At 42.8% G+C, this 27,724-nt stretch overlaps 1 protein-coding gene across 4 annotated transcripts in view; it reads right to left on the bottom strand.

The window, feature by feature from the left end:
* The window catches only part of TRAF3IP3 (TRAF3 interacting protein 3), a 229,544-nt gene that overhangs the window by 144,420 nt on the left and 57,400 nt on the right, over window positions 1-27,724 (bottom strand). For all 4 annotated transcript variants that reach the window (XM_069238632.1, XM_069238634.1, XM_069238631.1 and 1 more), the window contains 4 exons: window positions 27,162-27,303; window positions 22,706-22,775; window positions 20,479-20,503; window positions 6,046-6,075 (listed from right to left, as the gene is read on the bottom strand). In XM_069238632.1, the coding sequence (XP_069094733.1) occupies window positions 6,046-6,075; window positions 20,479-20,503; window positions 22,706-22,775; window positions 27,162-27,303 (267 nt within the window). The remainder of the gene's footprint in view (window positions 1-6,045; window positions 6,076-20,478; window positions 20,504-22,705; window positions 22,776-27,161; window positions 27,304-27,724) is intronic.

The raw sequence follows: 27,724 nt of genomic DNA, 5'->3' as shown, positions 1-27,724 counted from the left end.
TGGATCCCCCAGTGTTTTCTTACCCAGAATCCTTAGCAACCCTCAATTTTAGCAAGAAATCAAAAATGTTCCCACATTTCTGTGTGGTATCACCAGACCGGGACAAATTTCCTACCACACAACGTTCCCCTCAGTCTCCCGGTAAAAATGATACCTCACTTGTGTAGGTGGGCCAAGTGCCTGTGACAGGGAAGAGCCAAAAACATGTCGAAATTGAGGGGGAACCAAAGCAGTAGTTTGAAAAAAAACATTTTTAGGCTGACAAGTGCGGCAGAATTTTTATCGGTATAGATGAGACAATGCTGGGTGGTAGGAATTTTGTGAATTCCTGCAGATTCCGGAAGGTTCCATCACAAAAATGTGGGAAAAATGTGTGATTTCCAGCAAAGTAGGAGATTTGCAGGACATTGTCATTAAGAAAATGGTGCGGGGTGCATGTGAAACATACCATCCTGGACTCACTGAGATGTTTAGTTTTCAGATATGTCTAGGTCTTGTGGATTTTTCTACATGGCAGCGTCCCAAAGTTCACAAAGTGCAACCCTCACCATTCCAAGTGGGAAGATTTTGAGAGTTAGCCAAGCTCTCATGGCCCAAATGTAAAACCAAAACCTAAACAAATCAACTGTCCTCTTGCTTGCTGTGGGATAAGATGTTTTAGTGTACGAGGGGAGAGCTGAAAGACTGTTACCCCCTTCAGTTGGGGTGAGGGCATAACCATGCCCATGCTGGTTGGTAGCCACCACTACACTATATTTTTTTTTTTTAAATCCCTGGCATCTAGTAGACTTTCGCCCCTCCAGGGTGTGTATCAGAGGTAATTGCCCCATCTGCCCACTATTAGGCAGAACAACTTTGGCCCCATTTATTTGGGGTGAGGGCATTGCCATACCCCCACCCTCTTATTTGGAAAATATAAAGATATGGCCAACAGTAATGTGCCCCCATGGGAAGCGGGAAGGGGCTGCCCCCACCAAACAAAACACACACACACACCACTCACTGCTGCCTAAGTGGTTTCTGCCCCCCAGGGGCAGATCAGCCTAATAGAAATAGGCCGATCTGTCCCCAAGGGGATCAGAAATAGCCTAAAATACATTTGGCCTCCCCCCCAGGGGAGCGACTCTTACGTAAGGGGTCGCTCCCCTTGCGTGAAATTGACACAAACAAATACAAATCCCTGGTGTCTAGTGGTTTCTGCCCCCCTTTGGCCTAATATAAATAGGCGGATCTGCACCAAAATGGCCTAAAGACAATTTGCCCCCAGGGAAATTACCCTTGGCAAAGGGGTCGCTCCCCATATATAAAAAAATTAAGTAAACAAAAAATATATATGTCCCTGGTGTCTAGGGGTTTCTGCCTCCCCTGGGGGAAGAACGGCCTAATTGTAATAGGAAGATCTGCCCGCAGGGGGGCAGAAAAGACCTACAAATATTTTTCACCCCTGGTGAGTGGCCCTTGCCCAAGAGGCTGATCCCCTCATTCAATATTAATTTTAAAAAAATCCCTGGTGTCTAGTGGTTTCTGCCCCCCTTGGGGGCAGATTGGCCTAATAGAAATATGCTGATCTGGGGCAGAAATGGCCTAAGAGTAATTTTGCCCCCGGGGAGCGACCTTTGCCTAAGGGGTCGCTCCCCACGTATATATAAAAAAAAAAGATTAGCCCTAGTGCATAGCGATCGGGCAGCAGAAATGCTGAAAAAGACATCAAAGGAAAGGAAAGGCCTTTCCTTTCCTTTGATGCCTTTCTCTGCCCCTCCATGGATTGGAGGAGACATGCAAAAGCAGAGGGGCAGGCCTCTGATGAGGTCAGCGCACGATCGAGCTCTGCCATCACCTTATGCCACGGGGTGAGGGGGTTGGGGTGAAGAGGGAGTGGAAGGGGAAGCGATTAACCTTCCATCCCTCCTCAGGGCAGGGGGGGGCGAGGCCCCCGGGGGAGCCCTAGCGCTTCCCCCAAGGGCCCCTATCTGGACGTAACGGTTACATCCTGGGCACCCGAGCGATGCTGCCCAGGACGTAACCATTGCATCCAGGGCACCCGAGGGGTTAATTTGTAAATAAGAATGTACCAGTGCCCAATTAAATATGCGAGCACTGACTACTGAGGCAGCTAATCCAAAAGCCATCTGTGGCCTCTTTAATTCATTTACAGCCACTCCCTGCCCCTTCAGCTCACTCCTGCAGCTTTCTGCTTTCTCCTGTTTTGACACTTCATCTTTCTCTACCACCGTCTTTCACATATGTGTCTTTTGCTCACAGTAAATGCCAGACACAGAAAAATAAGTGCTGGCCCCCAAAAATAAGTGCTGGTGCCCCCCCACCAGCAACCCCTGCCTTAAATTAAGCACTGCAGTGCATGATAGGACAATGGAATAGCCTATTGGCAAGATGTATGGCATAGCTCTTATTCTGTATATTTGTTTTGTTTATGTTAATACTCCTGTAGAAGCAACAGTGTTACCATTAACAAACTCAAACACTGACATATTTCATGGCATTAAAAATGGACTTGTTTACAAGAAAAGTGGGCGACTTCGACATCTGCCTCTATGCAAATGTAAAATTTAGTTTACAGACCATCCCCGTTGTGAGCCCAGTGATTATGACCTGACAGATGTCTCTGGGGAAAGCAGTCTTTTCAACCCCTCCCAAATGCAAGTAATACATTCAAGTAATTTGTCAGGACATGAACACGGGCCCGGTAACAGTACAACAGAGCAGATTGGCAATACAAAGTGGTATGTATAGTCTCAGGCTGCAGTCTGTGTAGTGTAAACTGTCGGAAAGGAAAATCCGAGGAGGCCTCAGCCTTGCCTTTGATGCAGACCTTGTGACTAAGCCAGGGAGTTTTCAGTTGTCATCTGTTCTGTATACTATCCTTTATACATTACCAGTATAAGATGCAGAACTGAATTGCCTTTTTACTTGCAAGAAGTTATAGAATATCTTCTAGAAGTAGTTGTGAATTTAATTTTTGTTGGTCAGGAATGAATGGCAGTGATTGTGTAGCATGTCATCATGTGTTAACCAGTACTTACTGAAATATATCTGCAGGCTTAGGCTTTACATATTGCAGCAACAGGTTTATTTTGCACTTTATTTTGTGCTAATTAACCTACTTGCTTGAAAATACACCATTTCCCCACTCTTTTTTCTAAAATTTCTCAGGGGTGAACCCGCCTTGCCCAGCCCCTCGCTAAATTCCCCTTATGACGGTTGGGCTCGCTTGCAACGCTCGATACCTGCCACTCATCCAAAAGTTTTAAGCCCCACCCTTTTCAAATGTCACCAACCACCACTGCCTTTAGTGGACAGATTTATCTCTTGTGGTCAGTCTGCTCTTTTCTTTGGTAAAGTAACCATGGAAGGTATTTAGCGTCCACGTCCATGAAAAATGCTACTTAAATACCTCCCAGCATGTGCACGTCTTCATTAACATCAATTCACCAAAATGCTAGGGGTAGCGGAAGTGACATCGCACGCCCATCAAAAGCCCTTTGTCCTTAAATTTCACTCTAACACACATCCTTACACACACACACTCTACACAACTCTCGCACGTAAACACACCCACCCAACTACAAGCATGCACACTAAATATATTCAAAAGCACTTTTCAGGCACTGACTTTGCCACCTCTGAAGCATATTCAGGCACTGACTTTGCCACCTCTGAAGCCAGGGGACGCAAAGGCACTTGTAAGGGTCGCAAGGGGCATGCCAAGGGTCGCAGCTGAGACCCCTGGCGACCCCTAAATGACATCCATGCTCGTCTTCGCCCACGAGAATGAATTTAAACAGGACATTCTATTGGTGCCCTAGACGAGACGGGTATTCGCTTTCATAGGTGTTAATATTGCTGACCGAGTGCAGCTGGCCTGGTCCCATGAATTCCTGGCCTTGCAGAATTTGAACAATAGTCCTGTGGGGTAACACAGCGCTTCCTGGACAGTTACCAAAAAGTATCGCTCCAGATCCTCTGAGAAACAGTGTAACACACAGTACCAAAAACTAATCATAAATATTAAAACAAGTGAAATATGTTTAAAACAAGTACATGTAAAATAAGGTTTATGATATGTAATATAATGCTATCAACACCATGGGGTTTGTTTGAACATAAGTTTTGCATGAAAACATCCTATTAAATATTCTACCTTGAAAAAGTCCTCGAGAATAGAGTTGAGTTTGACCAAGGGCACGGGAACTATTATGAGCCAATACTAAAATGTGTACTTACTTGACAAGAATGTAGAAGAGTGCCATATATAAGCACTTTAGCATGGCAATTGCCAACAGTGACATAACAGAGTAACAATTTATATTTTGACAAACAGGCCAATTTCCTCAAGGTTTTCATGTGTGTTAAGCTCACTGAGTCTTAACCTTCATCTTATCGGCTGTACGTAGATAGAAAGGCCACGGCTGTACGTAGATAGAAAGGCCACATATGATTAGCCATACATATATGTATGGCTAATCATAGTCTTAAAACATGATTACAATATTGGGGAATTCACAGTTGCTTCCTGGTAAAGAAGGGGCTTCTTTCACATGGTTTACCACAGTGACTGACATCACATTTGAATTCAGATCCCAGGCTAACGGGAAGATCATCTGCTCAATGTTCCAATGTTATCTCTGAGTTCTGTTCTTAAAAGTAGGCATCAGTTTTTGGGCTACAGAACTTTGCCAGAACGAGTTTTGCTCTTAAAGAACCAATTATGGATTTGTCTACACGAGAAGACTCTCGCTTCCTGTATTCAGAATATATACTATTCCTGAGACTGTTTCCAAAATGTTTTCACTTTCTTTCTTCTGCTTGAAAAGTCTACGAATCTGCAGGACAATACGAAACCTGCACGCCTCGTATTCATATCCATTCCGAACATAATACAATTCCCTTCATCAAGGGACAGAGGGGCGCTACTTTCTCTGTGCACGTTGACATTGTGCTTTGGTAAATGTTATCACACAAAAGAGAAACATATGGCTGAAGCGGGTTGCTCCACGGTGTGTTCTACGGCGTGTGGGAGCAAAATATGAAATAATATGAATTGCCAGTAAAGCAGACCAATGCATGAATAGGACCAGCTGAAAGCGCCTTTTTGTAAGTGAATAATGAGTATATTTTTTCCCCGTGAAATTAATAAGACGTAGCTAATGCCAGACCTAAACATACTTTTTTGGTGTTGCTTGCTGAATTTTTTTCTGCCAATAGTTAATCAAGGTTTTAAAAAAAAAGATTTTTGTCATGTATTATAAATCAAAACATCCACGATGTTCGCCGAGTTCAACATTCCTATGACTAAACATTTTTTCTGCTGGTGATAAAAATGATGGAAAAAAATCCTGCTGAAAGGTTAGGGCATCACATTCAAAACATAGGAACGTAAATATAAATTCTTCCAGCGCTTTCAGGATATATTTTCATAGCCAAAATCATTCAGTAACTAATAATGGTTAATGGGGCACTGAACAGTAGAACTTTAAACACCAAGGTACAAATCAAAATTCACATTGTTACATTACCTAGACTTACACATGGATATGCGAGTCAGTATGAATACATTAAAGTACATGGAACATACAAACACAAACAATTACACGCAGAAAGAACTTGAAAGGGATAACTGAAGTATTTCAACTAGAATGATTACCAGAACTATATACTGGCTGAAAGAAATACGTTTTTAGGGGCCTTGGTGAAAACCTTCTGTTGCTTTACCTCCCAGCCACTCTCTCTATCTCTAACGCTGTTTGCGTGTTTCTTCTCCTCTCTCGTTCTCTCTTTCTGTCTGTTTCCCTCTCCACCTGTTTCTCCTTCTCCTCCCCCTACCGCCCCTCTGTATCGCTCCCCATCTCTTTATGAAATTCAATGTCAATGGAAACTGTGAAGTCTTCCCACTGTGAAGCATGCTTTGATATTTTCTGTCATATAGTGAAATACGACATTTGGCTAATAAAAAGTCTTCTATTGGAACATGTAATTCTTGTAAACTATAATAGACAAGCGTTGTCTAGGATTCAGATGCTCGCTTACCTTAAGATACTCAGAGAGCTGGAACATCTCCTAAAAGGTAAACCACAAACATACAACATCATGAACTTATCTAATTATGTCACTGTACATGAACATGCACTATAATAAAACAACATTAAAGTTATAGGTGCAAGTCGAGCTGGTATAGGTAAACGGGTATACTAAAACAGTGTGTTCATGTGTTTCTCACGTTTGCTGTGTCTGGAGTGTATTCACGGTTTGAAGTACTTTTACATATATTATGTAAAAGTGGGAGTCGGGACACTATTTCTGCTGCACAGTAAACTTAATGCAATGTTTAATAACCGGATGGTACATTAGCTGTGATTCCTTCTACAGGAATTACAAAACAAATGAGTGGTTTGGAGGTAAGTCTTGCTGTTACTTTTTTGTACGTTATTTTGAGAGAGCAGGGACAGTAGAGGATCCATTTTTGCCATGACGAAGGCCCGAGACTCCTTGTGTATTGACGTGGGGTCCAAAAGCAAAAACATTTCAAGTATGAGTGAGGCCCAATCTCTCACCCTACATCCATGGAATGTTTTTAACTCTGCCTTTGTACCTTCTGCACAAAGTAAATATCTTTCAATTTACAAAGAGGCGGTTTTAATCGACTGGATCCCGCATTTATCCAGTACAATTGTCTTTAACTCACTCACCGTGAGGTTGAGACCACACTGGTGGTACTATCCTGTCAAGGTGGGACAGAGTAGCCATTGATGAAGCATGCAGCAAAGAACATGGATGACACTACTTTGTCTAGTATCAATGACATTGCTTCACTTTTATCCAGACACATCCAAAAGCATCTCATGAGTGGAGATATCACTGCCGTACCTCTTATGTAGGATTGTTAGTCAGTTTGAATGATGTAGTGAGGTGTTTAACTTCTAGCTCTCTGTGTGTGATGTACTACCTTGTACTCCTTATCTTTTGTTGCAGTAGGGGTGTCGCAGGACACCCCACTGTCCCTAAGCAAATAGGCAGCAAGGTGATAACATCAGTTACCCTCGCTGCTGAGTTCACAAGTATCCACTCAGGCACTTTAAACGGCTCAGTTTCCGAAGTGTTGATCTAATTATTTCAGTGGAAGCAAAATAAGACTGCAACACCTAAAATGGATTAGATTATCCAACAAAAGTCCACAATAGGAAACAGTGTCCATTATTACCTTAATGTGGGTAGTCACCCTACATAGCGCCCCAAATGAGGTATGACTTCACAGAAGAAATCAAATAAACCCATGCACTTACTATTCTCGGCAAAGGTAAGCATGTTTTTGAGATTGTTTCCTTCATGTCAGTCTCTGACTCTTAATTACCTTGTGATGCAAATTATCTTTTATTGCAGTGGGAGTGTCGCAGAACACCCTGCTTTTGCTTTGAAGAGAGGGAGCAATTTGATAACATCAGTTATCCTCCCTGCTTACATCACACCTATCCACTCAAATAGGCAGCAAGGTGTGTGTTGTGTTTAGCATGCTATACTTCCCTCCTATGAGGTCTTACTCATATATTCCTCATGCGGTAAATGGATTCCATCACTCTCGGTTGAGAGCCAATATGTGCCTGCCAGGAGCCCCTCATCTACACCTGTGCTCTTAATAAACCTCAGATCAGTGAATCTTCTTCTTAAAAGTGATAACATCAGCTGCCCTCCCTGTTGACTTCACACAAATCCACTCTGACACTTTAAACAGCTCCAATTACTATGTAGTTGAAATGATTAAGCAGATTGTGTGGCGCCCACAGACCCACATGCAGCATTAGAACAAGATCATAATGAGTCTTCTCCAATTGTGAGGAGGCTCAGGGTTGGCCAGGAGGAACCCTGACTGGGGGTTCTAGACCACCTAATCCCTCATCTCCCCAAAACTGAGCCTGCTTCATACGGCTCGTAGGCATTTACAGATGTGTAGTACATTGCTCAACATGACAACAAACAAGCACAAACAGGCATCCCTTTGGATTTCATGTGTTCGTAAAGGCAACAAGAGAAATTTAAGGCAAGTGGAACAATAAATACATGTCTAACTTCATCTCAGTATGATATTTACCAAATTATGTATTTTTATGTCCATTTTGTACTGACTCGGGCAGTACTGGTTCAGCAGCTGATGGCAAGGCTATGCCATTTAAGGGCCGCCATCTCTGGGTGTCCCTTTGGTGCACCCATACACAACAATTACACTTTTACTATATTTTATCAACTTCCTTTAATTTCATCAAGGTTAAGCTTTATATGATGTCATGGTTTGTGTTATCATCGGGTTGGATGTCATATGACTGTATTTCCTATGACATCACTGCAACTGTTAAAGGGCATGTGATGTTACTTTCACAGTGAATTTGATGGCATGAAACCAGTGAGTAATGCTGTGTTACGATGGATATGTAATTAATATATATCTCTACCTTCGTACAGATGAAACTTTATAGAATCTCTGTAAGTAGGTGTCGTGCAGTATATACCTTGGAGTTGGAATGCATGTGTCCACTGCTCCCCAACAATGGTATGATTCTGTTACAACTATCAGAGAGAGTACTTGCTTAAAATGCAACAGTTATGGATTTGGACTACATGTCTAATGAAAATGTGCAAACAGTAAGAGCAGAAAGTGCCAGACGTAAGGCAAACTGAGTGTATATTAAGCTTTACATTTTTAATCTTCTTGCATACGAAGGAAAAGTAAAATAGTGAAGAGATGATTGTTATTCTTTCTTAAAACAAGTAAGCTCAGTTGGTAAGCTTTTGAAGGAGGTAAGCTAATGGCAACGCCTTTCATACTTTGTTAAACATCGAATAAAACACACTATATGACTATGAGGATTAGTTCCTCTGTCGCCCTTTATTTTATAGTGTGTATTTTTATGTAATTTTAGTTCACATTGGTATATAATGTTAGCAGATGAAGGTAACCACACTTTGAGGAGATGTATAAAACACAATACATCAAAACTTAAGAGTTTAAACATTCTAAAGAATCAACAGGAAATTACTTCCCATACCCTTAATGCAGTTTTGCAGAAAGAAACAAACCTCACTGATAGGGAAATGCATCTTTTTGCATGATCGACCCCCATTTGTGTTTTAGAATGATGCAGCTGTTTTGTTTTATTTTTGCACTGGGACGCTGCTAACCAGGACCTAGTTCATGTGAATTGCCCACTAACACATGCAGAAACTGGCTGTATACCCAATAAGCATATTTTACTGACCTGTAACTCCCTAGTATATGGTACAAAGTGTACCCAGACCAAGTAAGCTAAATATCACTAGTGGACTGCAGCACCCACTGTGCCACCCACTACAGTGACAGTAAAAACCTGATTGCATACCCACCACTGTGGGATGTCTGTGCAGTTTTAAAACTACAAATTAAAACTGTCAAAATAACTCCTTTTGACACACCTAAGCCCTCCTTTTAAATAGTAATATGTCACCCCTAAGTAGGCCTTACTATCCAAAAGTGAGGGTGCATGGTATTTAAAAGTAGGACATGTCATATTTCAATGGAAAACGTGTTTCAGTGATAATACATTAGAAGTTATTTTCATTGAACCAGAGTTATCTCTGTCCCATAAGAAAGCATTGGGATACCATGATACATTTAGCAATGTTATTTCCACCTAAGAAACACCTATGGAATTAATTCTTGTTTTTTTGAAAATATTTATTACAAGCCCAATTCACTGATAAAGTCAGATTTGTAATACATATTTTGTAAAAACTACTTTTTTAAAGTACTAAAGCCCCTAGAATCCCACTTGCATGATCTTCCAACTAGTACCTGTATCTGAATAGGCTACTTGATAAGCTGTGAACCTGCTCCCAGGCTGAGACAGCATGTTCTTCCAACTGGTACCTGTAGCTGAATAGGCCACAAGATGAGCTGTGAACATGCTCCCAAAGCTGAGACAAAGAACTTCTGTATGGGGACGTGTTCTGTTCCTCTGGCAGGGTTACTATCCGGGCTGTGCTCAAGACCTCAATTAATTTTAAAGAGACCTACTCTGTCACAGATAGATGTAGCTAACAAATGAGCACCCCCCTCCTTTGTCCCTCTAGTGAGCTAGGCACCAATACCTGTCGGAGAGGAGATCGGAGAGGAGATGCCCTGAGAATCAATTTTCAGTGACTACAGAGGCGGATTGCTCATTTTCCTGACCACACCTTTAGAGTAGAAACGGGAGCTATACATAGGGGAGGATAGGTTCTGCCATGTTCAATTTAGGTCAAGAGGGGCACTGTGGGATTGTATGCAGTAGGGCAAACAGGAACTGCTGCAAAAGGGTTACCTCGGGGACATTTTCCATATTGGTTATGGAGGGACCAGAATTTACCCCTGCTCACAGACTACTGACAGGCATAAATGTGGCAGCCTTGGGCACCCTCTTCAGCATAATACTGAACCTGTGGAAGACAAAAGAAAGACTACACCTGCTCTTGAGACCTGCGAGGAGACCTGAAAGACTGGACCTGCTCCCATTTGTGCACATGACAAAATAGAGGACTCCAAGTGTCAAAGGCTGACCTCCTACAGGGACACAACAAGCTGCCAAAAGTAGCCTGCTTCTTGAAGCTCCCAGCTGACCAATTGTACCCAGACATGCCCTGCAGCCTGCTGGTGACTTCTACTGGAGTGAGTTTTAACCCCAAAGTGATGGCCCTGAGGTCTTGGGACCCTTGACTGTATGAAAGCGTACTCCTCCTATCATCCTGAAAAACCTCTGACTTGAAAAGTTTTGGTCTCCAAAGACCTCCAGAGGACCAATACAAACATGCTAAGTGAATTTGACAAAGGTGCGTTGCAGCTGGACCAGAGATTCAGGTTGTTCACACTCTTAGATTTTCCGCAGCAGAAATTCCATGTTGGTGGAACATCGCAAGAAGGTATCCAGCCAGATGTAGCCCTGGTTGGCTACCTATTACAGCATTGCCCCCCTTGAGGAATCTGAGCTCCACAAAGTTGATAAGTCGGAATGTAGAAATCTGCAACAAAAGCATCTGGCTGGTTGTAAGTTTTGACTTTCTCCCACAAAGAGCTTCTACTATCAAACGGCTTCACCAGGATGTTGTCCGATAACTATTCAACCTTGTGGAGTCCTTATTGCCCAAAGCCTGCTGCCTCCGCTGAGGATTTTTAACTTCTGTTTCAGAGATTATGTCAGAAGGTAAAACATCAGAGTGGGAGAAACCTGCCCATCATAGTAGGCCTTAAATCATGCCTAGGTACCAGTCAAATGCAACCAGTTAACAGCAATTGGCTCTTAACACTTTTTGGTGCCATTGTCATTTAACATTTTAAAAATTCACATCTCTGCTTCCCCTAATTTGACTTTTGTCATTTTGGCATCATTTTGTTCATTACATTGCTTACTATTTTTATTAAATGGATTGCTATTGATATTGTGCTGTGCTTTCAACTTTTTAACTGTTTTGGTACTTCTAATTGCCTCACACGTTAAGTCTGTCTGTTCTGTGACATAGCTATCTCGGGTTGAGCTTATTTTTAAATTACTGAAACTTTTACGGGAACTAACAAGAATAGGGACAATATTACTTGTGATGGACTACCATTCACACCAACAAATAATCCACTTTCAGACATCCTTCATTTTTAGCTTTATACCTGTGTTGTGTTAGTGTTTTATCCCCTAGTACCAAGAAGCTTTGACATATGTGGTTGTTAGAAATAAAACAGAACATAACATAAAATAGAGAAATAAAAAGATAATTTGTAATTTCGTTGCAAAAAAGAGATTGTCTCTCAATGTCTTACTCTCTGTTTTGTGAAAGTTCCAGAATCCAAACATTCCCAAGTCACCCAAAGTTATTGCTTTATTTTGTTCACTATGACTTTTTCATGTACTACACACAAGCTTACAAGAGGCAACCATCTTGCATAAGAAGTTAATATAAAGCATGCAGGATTTTGATAATATGTACAGATTTGATGGCTCCTGGCACTTGTCTGAGGGTAGCTTTTGGGGCAGATTCAACTGGGCTAAAGAGGACTTCACGAAAACTGAACTGCCACCATCTACACAAGAGCCTGTGGTAAACAATTATTCAGAAGAAATATACCTGATGTTACATTTAGGGTTTGTTAGTAATAGCAGGAAGGAGTTAATGCTAACAAAGTACACCTTGAATCCAGCAACAACAGCTCAGGACTCAAAATGTGATCCATGGAAGTGCAGTGCCTGGCACTCCCATTAGACTGCATTCTCCTTCACAATGGCTGTAACTCAATATCCCACAGAACAGCCTTTGATCTCCACTGTCTTCTGCCAGCTGCTCACACATCTCCACTGGCATTACCTCAGTCCAGGCAGGCCAACAGACCCTCTCAAGCCTCCTCCCTCTTACCATTGGTATGTGGCTCATTTAGGGCCAGATGTACCAAATGATTTTACCCATTCTGTGTCTATGGGAAAATGTTTTAGTACATATGGCTCTTAGCTCTTTCCCCAGCTCTTCTTCGTGGGCTCAGGTCATTAGAGATACATCAATTCCCTTAGCAAGAGACGCTTATCCACATGGTCGTTATCATCTGGCCTTTTACAAGCCTGGATGACATCTTGGAGCATGAAAATACTTCTAGAACAGAGTTCTTTTAACCAAACAACCAACTGACAGAGCTCACATTCTTATATAATTTACAGAAGACTGTCCTGCTTACTAAAACAAATATGTACCAGCCTGCACCAAGGTATTTGTTATTTACTTTTGTTAACTCCTATTGTCTTGGTCAAAGCAGCAAGGGCTGCCCACACTGCACTTAAGCTACCCTAAAGCCAATCAACACCACAACTATATGAGTGTTAATGATGAAGAGGTTCCTACTCATACCTCCACCATAGAAAACAGGTACACAGCTCATGACTCAGTGATGTCTCTAAACCGCATGCACCTGAGTGCTTACTCTGCACTACTTGGGACATGATCTCCAAGCATAACTTAGATTTACCAATTATCAATGGAAACATGTTTATTTCCATCCAATCTCCTTTACAAACTCTTAATGCCAAATGGATACATGATGATTCAAAAACATAAGCCAATTCTCGCATGGTGTAGCCTTCATCTAGAAAAGATACAGGGCCAGATGTACGACCTTTTGTTTTGCGACTCGCAATTTGCGATCCGTTTGGTAATCGTAAATTACAAGTCGCAAAACAAAATGTACAGCAGTGTTAAGCACACTGTTTGTGATTCCCAATGGGGTCGTAAATGACCTACCTCATCAATATCGATGGGGTAGGTTGCAGTTTGCGACCCCGTTGGGAATGACCAGGACTCACAGGGATGGTGGCCTGCTGCCAGACAACAGACCACCATGTCTGTGTCTGATTTTCAATAAAGCAGTTGTGTTTTTTTTTAAATGCTGCCTGTTTTCCTTATGGGAAAACGGGATGCATTTCAAACAGAAAAATGAAAGTTTTTCTTTTCGTTTTTTCAGAGTAGGAGGGGTCCATGGGACCACTGCCTGCTCTCAAAAAATATTTTTGCATGCATTCACATAGGAGAAGGGGTCCCATGAGGACCCCTTCCCGTTTGCGTATGGCTTATCTGCAATGTTCTGCAACCTCATTTTGGTCACAAAACATTTGTACATACCCTTCGGCTTCGGTGTTAGGAAGGGGCGCTCTGAACACACCCTTTCCTAATACCAAATTGCAAAACCCAAATTGAGATTCGGTAACAAGTTACCGAATTGGAATTTGGGCTTCGTACATCCCAAAAAGCATTTTTCTAGTCGCAAACGGGATGATTCTAATTTGTATGAACAACAACAAATTTCCAGTCCTCTCACTTATTCATAAAACAACATCCTATGTTCAATAGTTGCTCCCCACTATCACTGCAGGCACTCTCAGATGTCTACAGTGGTCAGATATTTTAGCATCTCATTCAAAACTGTATCATTCACTATTACACAAAAGGACAATCCAAACCAAAAATCTTAGAAAACTCTAAGCAGATGTTTAAAGATGTACTAATACTGACCTGAAATCCATCTGGAGCTGCGGGCTGTACCACCTCCGTGGATTCAGCCAAAAGTCTAACAAATTTCTACTATAAGAAGACTGTAAACATTATCAGTGTCAGGTCTGATGGCTCTGTCAGCTAATACATTTTCAGTTATCAGTATTTGAGCCCACTGTCAAGGGTTCAAATTCTGATGGTCCACTGATTTTCATCCTTCTGAATTAGATTAGGGGTCAGATTTATATTTTAGCGGTAAGGATACTCCTTTGAAATGGCAACGATTATCCTTAACCCCAAGATAATGGTCCGCCTGCCCAATTTATATGTCTGAGGACCATTGGTCTACCCCTGGAGAAGACTACTCCGTCCCTGCCATGGTTCACTCCTTTGATGGCCCGAAGGAGTATAGCTCATTGGAGGCTGACTTCTATGTTTGCCCACCTACTTTAGATAGCCGGACATACAGGTCAGTATTCACTGTTCATTACTCAGTGGCAGCCGGCAGCTTTAGGAGGGGGGGAGGGCGGGAAGCACACACACACACACACACACACACACACACACACACACAAAAACACATTCATTCTTTCACACACAGACACAGACACACACGCACAAACACACATCCATTAACAACACACATACCATTCAAACATGCACGCATGCACAAAACATTCATTTTAAAAGATCGCACAAACTCATTCTTTCACACACACACACGCGCGCACATCCATTAACAACACTCATAACACTCGAACATGCACGTGTGCACCAAACATTCAATTTAAAACATCACACACATACACACACACTTACCTTCAGCCTCCAGGTCCCAGGAGGGTTGAGACTGCCACCTTCCCTTAGGTCAGCCAATGAGGGAAGGCTGCAGTCCCAGCCTCGTCACAGAGTGGGATGGGGTCAGTGAGACTGGTGACCCCACTCTGTGACGAAGTGTTACTGATTGACACTCGCCCTGGGCACTTCAGGTCTTAAACCTGAAGTGCCCAGGGCGAGTGTCAATGGGTGACGCTTTCCTCGTCACCCAAGGGAGGGCCTCGAGGCCACTTTGCTGAGCCGAGGAGGTCACGCCCATAGGAGCTGTGACCTCCTCAGCCCAGCAAAGTTCAGCTCAGGTAGCCAGGAACTGAAAATGAAGAGTGTCTGTCAGGCTGGCCTTTGTTCAGCCTGACAGACACTCTTCATGAGGGGCAAAAGGTGGGGGGGCGTGGGCCCCCCGCCCTAAAGGGCTGGCCACCACTGCCATTACTGACAGCAAATCCCTGGCAGTAAGGGGCAGTGAAAAAATGTCTTATGCACCCCCTTGTCTTTTTTTTTCTTCTTTTTTTTCATTTTTGAAAGAAAATCCCACTTCTGGGTTTTCTTTTAAAAAACAAATACCACTGGAATGGTCATTTCTAAGTAGGGGAGGCAAAGTAGTTTTGTCCTGGCAGACGTTAGGTCCCATGCCAGGGTGATGGAAAATACTCTGTGTACCAAAATTTAAATCTGGCCCTAAGCTAGTACCATGGAGTTGAATAACAATAAACATCCATCATCTGCCAGAAGACGTCCCTGGAAGTGAGTGTGTACTCCACAAATACAGCTGTTACATTATGTAATAGGCTGTTGCAAATCTCTGTCTGCTAGGACAATATTGAGCTAAGTAAACAAAATCATTTGAGTAAAAGATTAGGTAATGTTGCAGTGCTATTAATCTCCTTACTTCTTATATATGGCTACTTTAAAAGTCGAGGCTCACTACTACTAAACAGATCACCATGGCCCTTAAACAGTGCCAATCCTGATTTTACCATGGCTAGTAACTGTACCCCTTCCACAAGTGAACCATAAAGCCCTAACCTCTAAGTCTCCTAAATACACGCTTTCTTTTCTAACAGAATTCAGAAAAAACTGCTCAGACTTCACCGCAGGCATACATACATACACACATACTTTCCACCATCAGTTCATGGATCCCCTTACTTGGAACTGCTATAGACGATTTAACCTGTGGATGTTCCTCAATACACTTTACTATTACTTCCTTGTAGATTGGCAACACCACCCAAGTAGAGCTATTCAAAACTAAAGCTGAAGAAGATACATCACTTCTTAAACCCATCAAGATCTGTTTCAACAAAGAACATTCTTTCTGCACTTAAGCCCCTCAAAAATACATTGACCCTCATTACGACTTTGGCAGTCTTTTTAGAAGACCGACAAAGCCGCGGACGCTGAAAGACCGCCAGTGCTGGCAGTTTTAAGACCACTGCATTATGACTGCCATCAGTTATCTGCCTGAAATCGGGAGGAAATATGGCAGCAGTCGTGCTTGCGGTCGGCGGGGAAGAGGTGGTTCCAATGGCAGCACCGCTAGGCCAAAAGAACGCCGTACGCCGTATTACGACCCGTAATACGGCGTGGTTGTGTCCTGATGGCTGGGCACTGCCGGCAGTCGAAGTGCCGGGACCCATCCCCTCCCTGACGACCTCCTCGAAGGACGAGGTAAGTGATCATCTGACAGAGGAGGGGGCGGGAGGGGTGTGTGTACATGTGTGAGTGTGTGAGTGAGCGTGTGAGTGCAGGTGTGATGTCGTGAAAGTGGGGTGAGGTTGGTGCGTGCATGTTGGTGAATGCGGTTGGATGGGGTGAGTGCGTATGTATGGTGTGGAAGGGGGGGTGGAGGGAGACTGCGTCTATTCTGTCCGGAGGGGGGGGCGTGAATGGATGCATGTTGGTCAGGGAGGCAGAGGGGTGTGAATGTGGGTATGCGCTGGAGGGGGCGAGTAAATGAGCACGTGTCAGCGGTGTTTGTGTATGGATGTCAGTGTGAATGGGTGTGTATGTCACGTTTATGTGGGTGATTGGGGGTGTTTTTGTGTTTAGAAGTGTGTGAGTGCATGCGTGCAGGCATGTGGAAGTGTGTGCAAGTGTATCCTGGTGACAGGAATGCTCATTCCTGTCGCCAGGATGCAAGACTGCCAGCTCTTTCTGGCGGTGCGACTGCTCGAAAAATGCTGGCAGTCTACTGTGTCGTAATACCGCTAGCGGTATTAAGGCGTCCGCTGTGCTGGAGGTGCTCACCTCCAGCCCAGCTGACCACGGAAAAGCAGCGGGTCGGGCGGAGTATTGGCGGTTTGGACTCATAATTTGGCAGTCTTGACCGGTGAGCCGTTGGCGGTCTTCGGACCACCAGGGTCATATTGAGGGCCATGGTCTTGATTCAAAGGGCTTCCAGAACAGCCATCCAAGTTCCAATCTGAGATAGTAGCCATCACCTGCAAGCCTCTATCCTGGATCAAAACCTTTTAAGAACATATCAGTCTGCATTACGACTACAAATCAGTATCGAAACAGAAACTCTACAAGCACTGCATGATATTCTTTCTCTTCTGTGTGACTTCTAACATGGTGCACTCATTAGCTGCACAAATGGGGTTCAGCAGTCAGGTTCTGCGGTGGTTATAATTTTTCCAGTCTAACAGAACACACAATTCCTGTCTTTAATGGCGCTAATTAGGAAGCCTTGTTCTTAACATTTGCAGCCTATATTTGGGGCTACTAACACTACCAGCAACGGCTAGCTTTACGTTACAACACCTAGTCCATCATACAATGACAACAGTGGCGGCTGGTAGCTTTAAGAGGGAGAGGGGTGGGCTGGACACACCCACGCACACACTCATTATTTCACACACACACATGCATGCACATCCATTAACAACACTTATAACACTCAAACATGCACGCGCGCACCAAACATTCAATTTAAAACATCACACACATACACACACAGACACACACTTACCTTCAGCCTCCAGGTCCCAGGAGGGTTAGGACTTCTGCCTTCCCACATTGAGAAGGCAGCAGTCCCAGCCTCGTCACAGAGTGGGATGGGGTCAGTGAGACTGCTGACCCCACCCCACTCTGTGACAAAGTGTCACTGATTGACACTCGCCCTGGGCGCTTCAGGGCTTAACCCTGAAGTGCCCAGGGAGATTGTCAATCGGTGACGCTTTCCTCATCTCCCATGGGACGGCCTCGAGGCACCTTTGCTGAGCTGAGGAGGTCACGCCCATAGTAGCTGTGACCTCCTCAGCCCAGCAAATTTCAGCTCCGGCAGCCAGGAGTCTGCGCAAATCGCGCATGTCTCGCTCCTGGCTGCCTGAGCTGAACATGGAGAGTGTCTGTCAGGCTGACCTTTGTTCATCCTTACAGACACACTTCATGAGGGGCAAAAGGTGGGGGGGTGGCCCCTCCGTCCTAAAGGACGGGCCGCCACTGAATGAGATGATTAACTCTGTCAGTTGGATTAACCATTTTTCCTCAGAAGGAATCCCTTTAAAACTGTTTTTTTTTTCTTCTTTCACACACTGCTCATCCCACCATAGAGATTTGACTTCAAAATCTCCCCAACTCTGATTTTTATGCAAAGCCCTTTGGATTCACCTCTGATGAACAACAGACATTACAACAGCATATCACTTAGACATCAAAAGCAGTCCTTTATAAACCACATCTCTTTATACTACTGACAGCTGCAATCTCCAGTGTGGAATTCAGAATGTTCCTATAGCTTGAGACTCCTGCATATTGGCAGTGATAACATTATCCTAGCAGGTGCCCACAAGAGTTCACTTACTCCAAATAATGTGATAAGCCACGCAGTGGCATGTCTACTTGCTGACACCAACAGTTCTCAACACGCCCATCTCTTTGTTATACAACACTGACTTCCCAAGAAGATACAGCAAACCTTTAAGATCTATCGGATAATCTGCAAGTGTCTACAACTTGAACACACCTCAGTGAAACACTCTGTTGCAGGTGGATGTCACAAGGTCAGAATCATGGCATATTGTGGAAGTCCAACACAACAAAAAGAGAAGAAGCCTGAACTAAGCTTTTAAATGTTTTGCTGCATGTATCGGCAACAAACCTGCTAGTCTGATAGGCTCAAAAGAATTATCTGTTCTTGGCCAGGGTAGCTCGGTTCTTCTTTCTCCTCTTACAAGCCCTGCAGGAGATTCTTCATCTACTTGTTCATCGTGCTTTTTCTTACCTTACTGTAAGATCTCCATTTTCCTCATATGGCTAGGTCTGCACTATATAAATCACACGGAAAATAAATCAAGCATTGACATTTTGGGATCGAGGAAGAAACCTAATGTTTTTACCAGAGAAACTAACACTGAAAATATTCTGTCTATTGCTGGATCAGCAATCCTCAGCTTGAACTTTATTGGCGGAGAGACTAATGAAACACATTGCTGAACCAATACATAAAGAGGTATACATATGTATGTATATATATATATAAATATATATATATATATATTTACAATTTGTTTTTTTTTATAGCCTTTTATAATGAGATCTACAACCGAAAGGCAGTGACAGCGCTGTAAATGCTGTAAGTCAGAACCCTAAATAAGGGTTTTCAGGATAGGGCACATCTCTATATTCCAACATCAAATGTGTAGTAATGGTAACATTTTATTGCCAGTGTATTAGATATCTTCAACTATGTGTGGAGCTTTATGACATAGACAGATGCTAGTGAAAACACAGGGGTGATGGGAGTGGTAATGGGTCACAGTTTCGTGGCTGATCTATTTCCACACAGCATGTCAAGTAGTTGTTGTTTCGGCTCTGCATGGTGTCAAGTCGCAGTTGAAATATTGACCTGCCACTCATCGCATTGAGAATATCGACTGCCACTGTATCATCACAAAAAGCACCTACGGAGCTAAGAGTAGTAAATCTGTACTTCCCTATGTATACTTACCTTGACAAGACAGTAGTAGTCTGTACTAGCAATGCAGTATTTTTGCAGATTGACATTTCGACCACCATATTATGATATACAGCCCTTTTCTAAAGATTACCTTTGCTACTCTTTCCTGTGTGTTTATTCCTGCAGATAGAATCCATAGATGTGCTTGTGTTGGGTGAGGAAGGAGAGGAAGTGGGCAGCTTCCATGCTACAGAGACCTGCGAAGCGCACACAGAACCAGCCACAGTTTTTGCATCTGTTCCCATAAACTTGTGCCACATGACTCTTTAAGTTAGTCCTAGTTAGGCTTAGTGGAGCAGAGAGTGGTTGCTGACAGTAGGTTATGTTTGTGCATAGAGATTACCATAGCTCGGCAACTGTACGAGTTCAGTCATAAAGGGAGGCTCTGCATGTACTAACATCAGCAGAAAAGGGTGAATGGGTCTTGCCTTAAAGGCAATATATGCCATAAAAAATGATAGACCCAAGGATATGCATTTCTATACTTGTAAACCTGCAGTGTCCTCTGTAGGCCGCCTTCTTATTTTGCCTTTTTGTATAGTGACTGAGCATTGAGACTGTGTGGAATGTGCATGCTTATCTCCCACAGAGTATGTTAAACCAATAAACTGAAACTTTCATCATTTCTTTATGTTTCTTACCTTGTCCAGGACTGCTGTTCCACAGCTACAAGAAAACAGATGGTGGTTATTTAGAAAATATACCATTACTCTCATGTCTCATCACCCCCTATTATGCGTACTTTTTGTTTTAAAGAGTCGTGTGAAATTGAAGACAAACAATGTTTTTTTATAAGCACACTAGGACATAGCAGCACTGAATTACCTGTACCAAGGAGGGAAACAGCACATTAAGAAGCAAGTACACACTACAGCGGAACAGTGCAGGGACAGTATTCAGGAAGACAAGCTTCCCCAGAGTAGAGGAAAAAGTACAGAGGCTTTACTATGTATGCCAATTAGGGAATACTCATATCTTCCAAAATGCAACACTTGCCAGAAAAAGGTATACAAATCTCTGCATGCTGTGGAGCTTCACTGCACTGACAAATGTGTGTAGCTTGCCTCAGACAAATTGGAGGGCTAATGTGAGACAGAGGAGCTGTCCTGGGAGCTTTTTCCCACTCACCATCCTGAACAATCTGGCAAGGGGGTAAATGATTGGCCCCAAACACACTCCATACCAGCTGCCACGCCTCGATGGGAGGTTGCCATATGCAGTAGGGACCCAACAACATGGTAGTCAGCAGAGTGGAAGGTTGTCAGTAAAGTCCTGCATTTGTATGTGCTTACTGGTAGATAACAGCTGATTCCCTGCTGAGCGCTCAGTTGCCGGTTGTCCATAGCATGTATACAAGTCTGGGGGTCCTGCAGTAACAGTGTGTGCACGTTTGTCAGACTCCCGAGACGGAGGCTGAGAAGTTAGAAATGGGGTGGCAGCCACTGTGAGCCTACATATTTCTATGAGGGAGCTGAATGTGGAGGTGAGCTTTGTGGCTTGCAAGGTCTCATGCAACCTTGGTTAACATCGTAAAATTAGGCAAAGTGAGCCACTGTTGGCTTTCAGAAGATATTGGGAGACCATGTTGCCACAAAGACAAACCGAACAAAACGCAGTGATTGGATAAACAGACATTTATAGAGTGTCTGAATGCTTCATTGTGCTAGGAGATATAAGAAGAAATATAATCAGCAGGGAAGTTAATCAGAAATTATAGTTTTATTCTCTTTCCGACCTATACTTTTGTTGAAGGACCACAGGAAGGTGCTCCATAAACTTGAGCTACAACAAAGAAAGCCCTTTCCCCTAAACTCAACGCAACAAAATGTAGAATCTTTAGGAAAAGATTGCTTCTCTGATTTCAGTGAACTATTAGAAATATATTTAGGGAGAAGCTTTTGAAGAAACATTTTGATTCAATAAAAAGCTATGTAACAAAGTAAGGGGCTTTAAACTTTATCTTCGTCTCAATATTCTCCAACACTGTGCTTAGATCCCTTGGAAAAGAAGGAAAGGTTTTCCATAACTTCTTTAGCTGTGAGAAGCAGGCCAAACTAACTGACTAATTTGAGGGATAAGGCCAAGCTCTTAAGAGAAGGATAAAAGACTTAACCTTTGCAGCTGTCTCTGGCAGTGGGCTCTTGTCCTAACATAAGAGTCGAAGGATTGTTAGGCAGATAACTTTGACAGATAGTTTTATGTGCAAAGCTTACAAAAGTATGCTGGATCCTCAGTCATGTATGAAGAAAGTGGACTTTGCAAAACTGTGGCAATGTGGTCAAATTTATAGGCTCCTTCTCTTGGAAGCAGTAAGCAGGACAGCTGGGCTACACTAGCCAGAGTTTAGGTACTCTCATCTGAAGGAATTATCATGAACACATCTTCAAATCTTATGTAAAGGGCACGGGCAGTTTGAGTTCAATGTTAATTATGACCATTCTTTTTAGTTAGGACTCTGATATTACTGGGTAATTAGCACCAGAGATAAAAGCTGTCTTGATTCCCTACAAAAGACATTCAAAAAGAAAAGTAAGAAGCTTGGATATAATGAATGATGCATGTATGTCATATGTGTGTGTAAGCGTGTTATCTGTGTGCGTATGCGTGTGACAGTGTTTATAATGAGAATAATGCAATCACTTTGTTGATGTAATTGGTAATGTCATTAATATTGTTATCACTGAAGTTGTTTCGATGTCATCAACATTGTCATGAATTATACATTTTATGTTCTCAAAGGTAATTCATCAGTGTGTGTGTTAGATAGTGGTGCCTATCTACTTCAAGATTCACATTTCCTTTTTCACCCATCTCATGCCAAGACTTTGGGGTCAGAATCAAACTTCGTAGGATAGATACATAACATACTCAGTTTGTTGGCTAGAATCTCTGGTGCCGATCATCCTAACAGGAATGGATTCTGTTCTTGTCTGAGTGCCTAAGAAGAAATAGAAGCTAGTGTGATTTTCCATTCACTAATTCACAATTCTGTAAATTTACATCATTAATTTCAAAATGTAGTTGATTCATTAATAAGTGTCACAGTTTTGATATCAGGGGATTATTGCCTGCCACATTTCAAACACGCAAACAACACATTTCACATAGTAAATGTGATAGCACACAAACAAAATAACATGTTATGCAGCTTAATTAAGGACACTAAAGTCCATGACCATCATGTCACCTCTGTTAGACTCCCTGGAACACTCTTTCAAAGTTTCTTTCTATAGGGTTCTCATAAGGAGTCATGCATGCAGATAACTGTTCAAAGTTAACACAAAGATTTTCTGTTTAATTAACTGTTTAAAGTTGAATAAGCCTTTCACAAAAAATAGATCAAGTTCAAACTAAGGATTTTTGTGCCAGTCCCATGTGTGTTATCACATTTTATGAACACAGAATAATGTTTTTCAAACTTAATTGTGAACTATATGAAAATACAATTATTCTATGAACAACACATTATGCAATATTTCCTCAATTTCTTAAACAAAACAGTGCCATAGTTTGCAACAAACTTTGGAGGTAATATTTTCCTGCAAAGAGGAGTTGCCTTTTGAGGATTTAACCTTATTTTTTCTGAAAACTGGCGTATTTGTTCGTGAAGCGCAACTGAGGCCATACGAATTCTACAACTATAATAGCTCTAATCTCACAATTCAAAGACCTGCACATTAAGGACTACAAATGTACTCGTTTGGGACAATTCACCAGAAAAAGTGGAAATGTACTGTGTACTTACTCCTCCATTTGAAGGAAATTTTGGATTTCTTGTAAATTCACAAATTATTCTATTATTCCTGGGAAGCTGTCATCCTCACAGCTTTCCAGGAGTATACCTGCACACACGTGAAGAGTTAAACATGCATAAATGTAACAGCTTTATGGGTATAAGTTTAATGAAAAACTGAATTTGCATTTATTATTTTAGAGTGATTTGAAAATACTTTACCATTTAGAAATATCTTCACCTACACTCCCACCAATTTGGAGAGCGTTTCAATCCAATTACCACCCTGAATTATTTTGTATTATGTTCCCTCACTTTACAACTTGCTGATATCCCAGCTGTATGGTATATTCTAAACTCACTCTTTAGTCCTCCACTACGGCGGGAGTGAGGCTGCCATCAAGCCAGCGGCCTCACCCCTGTTGTATTATGATGTTTTCACCGGGCTGACTGGCAGAAATGTCATATTACAACGTTTCCACCAGTTAGCCCGGTGGAGACAGTGCAGCAGCATTGGCCTTGGCTTCCTTAGAGAGCGAGGCCAGTGCGGACGCACACAAGCACCCTCAGAATGTGCACTGTCTGCAATAACAGACTGTGTATTCTGAGGGTGCTGGCAGGGGGGCCCCTGCACTGCCCACAACATAGTCGTCGGCAGTCCAGGGGCCCCCCTGTGGCTCCCAGCACTTCTTTTCTGCCAGTCTTTTCATGGCGGGGACCCTGCCATGAAAAAGCTGGTGGAAAGGGGAGTTGTGATAAGTACGGCGTGACGAACTCGGCACTGCCGTGGCTGAACACAACTCCGAATAATGCCAACCCGTCAGGATCCCTGATCCCGGCAGAGGCGGCGGTCTGACAGCCAGGATCATAATCTGGCAGTCGGACCACCAGGAGTGCAGCGGTCCGACCACCACTGCGAGTTTGGCAGTCTCAAGACCGCCAAGCTCATAATCAGTTCCTTTGTCTAATAGTTTTCTCCCCAGCTTGACCTCCCACCATTTCAGCACCATAGTCTTATGCTAGTACAAGTCTGCTAGTAGATAGCTGAGATAGTGTTTGTCTTGTGATGTGTCCCTAGGCCATTTCTAGCTGTCCTGAGGCTTCCCCTTTTATATCTAGCTGAAACATACAGTTTCTAATTTGAAAGTCGGCAAATGTTTTTCTAGAGAGACTATATTGGAGCTTAAGATGTTAGAACTGTTTGATACAGCCGTCTTCGAAGACAAATCCAGCTGTCACACATTTGTTTTCCCTACATTTTCAGAAAGTGTTTTTTTCCATAGTTGACTTTAACTGAGGGATGAAACAAATAATAGTGAAGGAAATGTAAAACCCCTCTAAACTGTCACCCCAGTCTAGACTGCTAATGTGGCCCATGGGGAGGAGTATAGCTCTCAACTCCTGAGTGCTCTTGCTAGCCATGGGTCCTGCAATAATACAGTGGCCAGTATTAAATGCTCTATCCCACACTATTGTTTCGAGTTGTCCCCACTCAACCAAGCTGTGCCACAAGGTGGCTTAATGATAAGTGTCTATGTGAGGTACTGCTAGAACTCCCTGTGACCATGCACCCATTACATTTACCAATGTGTCCTTCCTCTGGGAAGGCTAGTCAGGGCCCCCCTGTGATTAGAAGTATCTATGCAACATGAATCAAGGCTCACATGCAGATTAACCATCTGTAGTATAAGCTGCACTTAACTCAGCACAGTCCACTTTAAAATATTACCAGCTCACGTTTCAAATTGCAACAGGCAGGGAACAAGCAACACAGATCTTCACTCGCTCCCGTTTCTTAGTGGAGACATGTTTATTGCAGGAGCAGCCTTTCTCTGCCCATGTTAGCAATGGTAACAAGTGACAGCAGTGGGCTGTCTTCCAAGGCCCTCCAAAACAAACACAAGTACACAGCACACTTCAGGATCATGGCGGAAGGACAGCTACACTTCTTAAAATAGCAGCAAGGTCAGCTGCAGTCATACTTCTTGGCACAGTGGCAAGGAAGCCCATAGTCGCACTTCTTGTCACAGTGACAAAGCCAGCCAAAGATACATTACTCGATCCTGGAACCCCAATACTGGAGAGAATGAAGTCAATCACAAATGGGGCTCACAGATTATTGTCCTTCATCTTCTGTCCACTGGTAAACTACCCAATAGGCATCTGGCTCTCCCCAGACAGTCATACCTTCTGCAGGGTTGGAAGGCATCATTCCTCTTTCAGCAGGCAGACTGCTTTCTAGGTGCTTCAAGTAAGAGGAATAGCTACTTCCAGCAAGACAAGACTTCAGGTAATGTCCCCCTCACATCTGGTTGCATAGCAGTCCTCTGAGTACTCTGTAGAGTACTCCCTTCTTTGGTGTAAGAGAATCTGGAACTGGAACAACAAGTGTGCAAGTGGCTGCCACTTGATACAGTCAGTGCAGACAGGAGATCTGGTCCACTGTCTGTACTTTCTGAAACAGTCCTTTACAGCTTCCTCTATGGAAACAGTCTTTGTGCTCAGTGATGCTTCTCATAGCAATGTAGTAACCAGTTGCCAGAACAGAGGCACAAAGTATTGTGAGCTTTAAGCACCTGGCTGTCATCAGCCACAGGGAACAGTAACGGCAGAATCACCCTTCATCTCCACTGTCTACAGAATGGCAGTGCTGTGTGAAGACTAATCAGAAGCTTCTTCCAGAAAAAGGCCTAATCGAATTTCTAATGGAGTCTTGCCTACTTCCTCCCAGCTTCAGTGTCAAGGTCTCTTCCCTCCAGCTTTGGAAATGTTGAAATGAGCTACCACAGCCAGGGAAAACAATGTGCACCTTGTACACAGGAACAAGCCAAGGGTATCCAAAATGGATCCCGCAGGCCTCCTTTACTCTGGCTGACTCATGCACACAATGCATTTACATACACACAAAACTGCACACATTATCCACTTGGGATAGGATCTAGGCTACAGCATAGATGAGGAACTATACAGACCTCCTCTCCAGTGACACGGATAAAAGTCCAGCTCACAACTTTTGATTCACAAAACATTATATACTACTACCCCCACTCTACATGCTAAACCCATGGCCAGGGCAGTAATTCACAGCTAGCAAAGTGGGGACATACTTGGTGCACTCCTCCAGGTCACAGGACAGTTCCAGGACCTCATTTGTGTCAATGTCCAGACCTAGGCCTCAGCGCTTATACTAAATTAGTGTGAGGCTAGATAAAAAATAAAAAAACTGACAAGGCGTCATTACTGTACACCATGCAGGGGACATTCATGTCTCAATATTTTTGATGACACTTCACCCATTCTTATGACGCTAGAAAAATGGCACTGCTTCTCATCCATTATAGCACAGTCTCAATTTCTTAGATTTTGATGATCCTGTCGAATTCGATTGAGAGTTACATTAGGAAATCCTCTTTTTTTTAGTTAAAGTGTTTACTTTTGGTCCATTAACCATATTCCTTTACTTTATAGAGCATGTTTACCATAGAAAACATACTCAACTACTCGTAATTCAGGGATTATTTTTAAGCAAAACTTCATGTCTGGTGCAGACTGGAGAAAGTACATTTTTAAGTCTGTTACATCCTCTCTTACCTCTTTCTTGTACTGTAGCTGTGGTAACGGTCAGTGTACATGCCAATCCATTGGCAGGAAAGCCACCTTTTGAAGAAGCCATATTCAGTGCAAATGGAGCATGCTGGAGATGAGTTCCAGCAATGTTGTTGTTCCATAAGAGCTGTAAAGGAACCAACATATAACTAATGAACAAAACACTTTAAAAGAAAGTCAAATTAGATGTTGTCAACTGCAAAGCTTTTTTCTTATTAATCTTCTCAAAGGTTGATGCTGTACATTGATTGGAATGTTTGAACGTCAAACACTACCATAGCAACATATCTACTAGACAAGCAATATTACAAGCACACCTCCCATATTAATTTATGAAATAATCATGGTACAGTACATATATGGAAATAAGACTCTATATGTCTTGCATCTTTCTGCTTCATGCCGTGTTTAAGCGCAGTTACAAAATCACTGTAATGAGTGTGGAGCACATCTATGAATCTCATGCACGACACCAAAATACTTTCCAATTAGATCTCTCTATGGACACTCTACTAACCATTCATAACAAATTGACTAGCTGCTTATTC

The sequence above is a fragment of the Pleurodeles waltl genome, chromosome 6 (genome assembly GCF_031143425.1).
Source record: "Pleurodeles waltl isolate 20211129_DDA chromosome 6, aPleWal1.hap1.20221129, whole genome shotgun sequence".
Taxonomy (NCBI): Eukaryota; Metazoa; Chordata; class Amphibia; order Caudata; family Salamandridae; genus Pleurodeles; species Pleurodeles waltl.
The sequence above is the reverse complement of the archived record's forward strand: the minus strand, read 5'-3'. Positions and strand labels throughout refer to the sequence as shown.